The sequence below is a fragment of the Nicotiana attenuata genome, unplaced genomic scaffold (assembly GCF_001879085.1).
Source record: "Nicotiana attenuata strain UT unplaced genomic scaffold, NIATTr2, whole genome shotgun sequence".
Classification (NCBI taxonomy): Eukaryota; Viridiplantae; Streptophyta; class Magnoliopsida; order Solanales; family Solanaceae; genus Nicotiana; species Nicotiana attenuata.
This window is the reverse complement of record NW_017672990.1, coordinates 138,279-143,826: the sequence shown is the minus strand read 5'-3', so window position 1 is coordinate 143,826 and position 5,548 is coordinate 138,279. Positions and strand designations below refer to the sequence as shown.

General features: G+C 33.7%; 1 protein-coding gene across 1 annotated transcript; it reads right to left on the bottom strand.

Annotated features, from left to right (window-relative positions):
- Positions 1 to 4,802: 4,802 nt before the first annotated feature.
- On the bottom strand, positions 4,803 to 5,300 carry LOC109215112. The gene has a single exon (XM_019379131.1). It carries the CDS (start codon positions 5,298 to 5,300, stop codon positions 4,803 to 4,805), a length of 498 nt encoding a protein of 165 aa, XP_019234676.1.
- Positions 5,301 to 5,548: the final 248 nt, after the last annotated feature.

Genomic DNA, 5,548 nt, shown 5'->3' with positions numbered 1-5,548 from the left:
TCTTGACTATTGTATAGAGTGGTTTGAGTAAGTGCAGATGTTGCAGGGTACGAAAAACTTGATTCTTGAGGTAAAAGCTGCTCACTACTAGGTGTAACTCTTGTAAAATGTTCATGGTGTGAGTCGTTGAGGGAAAAGCATAGGGAATGAATTTTTATGGAGTGTGGTGGATTGCTCGAGGACTAGCAATGAATTAAGTGTGGGGTGTTGATAATAGGCTATATAGTTGTTATTTACGCCATAATTACCCATGCTTTGTTGTTGTTTTGTAATGTAAGTTGCCAATAAAATGCTTTAATTGATGCTATTTGGTTTCGCAGGGAATACAAGATGCGAGGAAGCAAAAATGAAGTGTTTGGAGGAAAAAACGTGAAGAAAAAGAAGCACCCGAATGCAGAAGAGCAAATGAGAGAAGTGACGCGGAGAAAAAAACACCTTTAGTGCTTCCCGCGGTCAGAGCCGAGGTCAGCGCCGCGGTTTTCTACAGAAGCGTCCACGGTAGGAGCCGCGGCCGCGGTGGCTCGTGCATAGTCCAGAAATTTGAGGGGTCAAAGTGTCAACTCGGGAAAGCTTTTGTAAAATCCTTATAAATGTAGGAAACTCGCTCAAGGCTAGGTGAAGGCTTATTTTGGAGATTCTTTTGCAAGAGAAACAAGTGTGAGAGATCACCCAAAACATCATCATTCTTATTCTCTCTTATTTTCTTGCAATTTACAATTATGAATCTTTTTGTAGTTTATTTCCCCATTGTTATGAGTAGCTAAATACCTTAATCTAAGGTTTTGCTGAAACCCGTTGGGAATGACTTGGTTGTTTTATTAATATAGTTGGATTCTGTTGTTAATCTCTATTTGTTCATCCATGTTTTGATTGTGGTTAGTTGAAAGGGCCCTCAATTATCCGTTCCTATTTAGTATGTATCTACTTGAGAGAGAGTGCATATTTAGGTGATTGTATGAACAACATCACTCCCGGAGTATAGACGAGAGTCATAACCGAGGGTTTAGAGGTTGGATTAGAGATAACGATACCTCGGGTGCAATCTAAGTGAACTGTATTGAGAATCTAACTAGCGTAGCTGGAGAGAGTGCGTCTATTAAACTATCATACTTACTTGAGAAAGATTTATGATAGCTGGAGCGTTCATGATTGATAGAGACAACTAAATCATAGTTATAAGACATATACAACCAAGGAAAGTACCAACGGGGGAAACCATTACCTTAGACCTTATTCCTACTGTTTATACATCAAGTTTAGTTAATTTTAAGTTGTTAATACTTCAGTCTTAGTTGTTAGAAAATCAACCCTTGTGAATCAAAAAGTTTGGGAAAACAAATTGTGTGAATTTAGTAAATCTGACAGTAGTGATTGATTGGTTAGTTCCCTGTGGTTCGACTCTGGGCAATAATACTCAGATTATATTTGCAACGCCCGCATAGTCTTTTGTGAGACTCAGTTGAGCGTGATCAATATCTATTTTTTTTTTTTTAGTTTTTCCATGGTTTAGATAAAATGCACAACTTATTTTTATGTAGTGTTTAGTCATGTAAATAATAGTACTTATTAGTCGTACTTATTTTAGCAACTTAGTAATTTTAGATTATGTTTATCTTCATCATGTCTTATTAATATTATTTATTTTATCCGATTTTATTATCTTTATTTTTGAATATTTAGTACAATGTCATGGCTCATGTCATATTTTATGTTCTTTTCTTGAACATACCTTATATAGTTATGTCTTACTAGGATTAAAGAAATATTTTGTGCTATTTTATGGGGAAAAAATCGAAAAAACCTGAAAAGCCGAGAAAAGCCGAGATTAAAAACCCGACTTTATTGGTTTGGTTTGATCTGATCTTTAGATTTAATAATCCGACACAATTGATTTGATATGATAATTAAGAAACCCGAACCAACCCGACCTATGTACACCCCTAATACTAATACTACTACAGAAAAAATGTACTCTACGCTTTTCTACAACCTACTTTATTCATACACTTTGCTTAACTTGACTACTAAGCATTTATATATTGCTGATACAACACACTTGTCCGATGTTTCTAGAGCTCCTTACTACATTTCCCTTTCATGTCCTTAGCTGACACTTTTTTGGGGAAAAAAGAAAACTGAATAATTCTTTTCACCCTTTAATTTATTCATAAATCTTCCATAATGTTTCGTAAATTTATTTTTTTCCAATATTTATATTACAATAGTGTGCTGGACCTTTTTACCTTTGAACTTTCACCTCCGTTCCAAAATTAAGAGATTTTGTTCTTTTTTACTTTGCTTTGTAACGAAATAATAAAAGTAACTTCTTTTTTCTAATTATCCTGTCTGTCCAGAGCCAAATTAAGAGTTCGAATTCATGAGATATAAATACATGTACATATATCATATATTGCTATGAAATTTGTAGTTCAAGTCAAAATTAGTATACACATCTATTATTATTTTACATAGTTCATCCTTGATAAAATCTTACCTTTGACTCTTTGCTTAAACAAAATAACTAAGATGCACGATATATATATGTCCTTTATATCATCTCTATTTATCACTTTATTTAGTAAATTAATGTAATTTAGCATTAAATACTTCAGATAAATAAGTCTTTTTGTCCATCGTTATTCTCTTCCACTTAGCAAAGGGAGAAAAAAAGGAGGAGAAAGAGACCAGGAAAGAGCTTCCTCTTAAAAATAAAAAAATAAAAAAAGTTTCAGCCCTTTGTTTTTTCCCCTCGTAGCGTATGTAGGAAAATAGGCCGTAATTATGTGAACTTGAAGTGGGACCCGAATATATACTATACCTACCGCAACACCATTGGTTGCCTTTCATTTCAGCCATCTACAACGGGTCCATGTCATCAATAACGGAGTTCTCACCAAACTAAAACGGGATTAATGATTTTACTGGACGTCATCTGGCCCTACCTCCCTTTAATCTTAGCCCTACATCTACTCCTTTTGCATGCTGCTGACGTACATATTCATATCTCATCTCATAAATATAATGCAAATGAACCTTTCCTTTTTTTGTTTTTTTTGTTGGGTGTATAAATGAACCTTTCAAGGCTAAAATAAGGACCACTGATTGGCTGGACAAGTTGTTTAGTCGAGTTCAAGGGATGTGGCGAGATTGTAATTGGTATGTTTCTATAAGAAATCTCAGTTTCGAGTTGGAGAAATAGAGAATTATTTCGATATAGGAAACATTTTGCCTTTTTTAATGAGTCTACCAAGGGGCGGAGGTAGAATTTGGCCGCCGGGTTCATCTAAATCCAGTACTTATGATGTAAATTATAAATTTATGTGTAAAAAATTATTAAAATTGCAACAAATGGTAAGTCTGAACTCATAACCTTGAAAATACAATGAGTTCAATGCTAAAAATTTAAACGTTGAACCCACAGAATCTAGATTTTGGATCCGCCTCTGAGTCTGCCTAGCACTAATTCAACTAGTTGGACAATTGCATTTTAGATATATACGGGATGGTTAAAAACTTAAACAAAATAAGATCTGAACTTATTTTGCGTTTGATTGGAAGAGACATTTTCAGAAAATTGATGGTATATTGTTTATCGAAAAAAGAAAACGATTACTTTCTAGAAAACGTGAGTGTTTTAGAGAGTAAATTTCATAGGTGGTAATTCAGTTTTGTGTTTATTAATCAAAAGTCATTTTTTGAATAAAGGGTAAAGTTAAGCAATGTTTAGCGTTGCATCTCAGGGTTGCAATATATATATATATATATATATATATATATATATATATATATATTTACCTTATTATTTTAGGTGTACACTGTAAACTTTAACTCATTTAAAAAAATATTAATTTTGCACTCCATTATTCAAAGTACTACTATTGGCTTTTCTAATAACTAGCGGACATTCGATAGATACTAACTAAATTAATTCAAATTTATGTTGCATAACATTCATTAAAATGAGAAGCACTCGCTATCAAAACGTTCCACTATTATTAGAAATAAATATATAGTGTAAAATAACAACAACAACAACGAATCCGGTATATTTTCATAAATGGGGTTTGGGGTGTACGCAAACCTTACCCCTTACCTTATAAAGATAGGGAGGCTATATAGTGTAAAGTAGTGGTACTAATTTACTCAATATACAAATATAATTGTATATAGTTTCTCCAGAAAGTATATATTTTTTATACATTATTCCAATAAAAAAATATTTATTCTTGCTCTTTCAATGAAGACTCTTTGCTCAATAAATATCAAGTGCGAGACAATTGCAAATCAAATCACTTGAAAAGGCAGAAAAAAATTGAGTTACTATTTAAGAAGGAAAGCAATTGCTGATGGAAACTATGTCCCATGTGAATTTAGGATCTTTTTTCTTATATGGAAATAACATGAATGAAGTCATACATGGTTAAATCAGGATAATCATGTATTTAGAGACAAGAACTTACTGGTGCTATATATGTGGATCGCAGTCCTAATAGTCAGAGACAACTTATTCATACTCATTATTTAGAGACAAAACTTATTTATACTCGATATTTATTAATTTTTTTTTTTTTGGGTAACTAATTTTTTGTATTAATCACCAGTAATATGTGTACAAAGAGTCGTAGCTAGCTAACTCAACTAGCTATCATATTTACAAATGAATCTCAGATCTCTTCCTAGACTTCCTATTAGAATCTATATCTATGTAATATCTCAGCTATTCTAGGAAGAGCTCGCACATAACATACACATGCAATCTCCTTTGCTATTCTTTCCCATCCTACACTTGTCTTCTCAAATATTCATTTGTTTCTCTCAATCCATAGGCAATATACTGTCTCTGTGTATAACATCTTGAAGAGTTGAGCTTCTCGTAATTTCCCCTTAGCTCTCCTGATCACTTCCTGCACATGTTGTTCCCAATCCCCTGTGTCTATGTCTATGTTTTGGCTATGTGACCATTGCATTAGCTTGTTCATCACTGCCTTCATGTAGTCACATTTCACATAGAGATGATCTCCAGATTCCTCTGCTTGGTGGCATAGGTTGCACTTGCTCTCTACCTCCATACCCCATCTATTCAGCCTATCTGATGTTAATAGTATATTCTGCATTTGTAGCCAAAGAGTAAATCGAGCTTTTGGTCTTCCAGCATTTCCAAACATCATACACTTCCATGGAATCCTGGGTTGTTCTCCCAGCAAATGTAGATAGATTTGATTAGTGACACTCTTTCCTGTGCAAACATGTATGCTTTCTAGCTCTAGGATATTCTTTGCTTTCAGGATTTTCCTCACCATCCAGCTTGCTTATTTTGGCATTGTTATATGATCCATCTGTTGTCCTTTTATATAGTATGTATGTATCCACCTTATCCAAAGCTTGTCTTTTTTGCTTGCAAGATCCCAGTACAACTTTATTATAGCTGCCTTGTTCCACAGTCTTAAGTTTATCATATTCCATCCTCCACTACTTTTTGGAGAACAGACATTGTCCCAAGTGACCAATGCTTTCCTTGTTATTACATTGTTGCATGTCTATAAGTAGC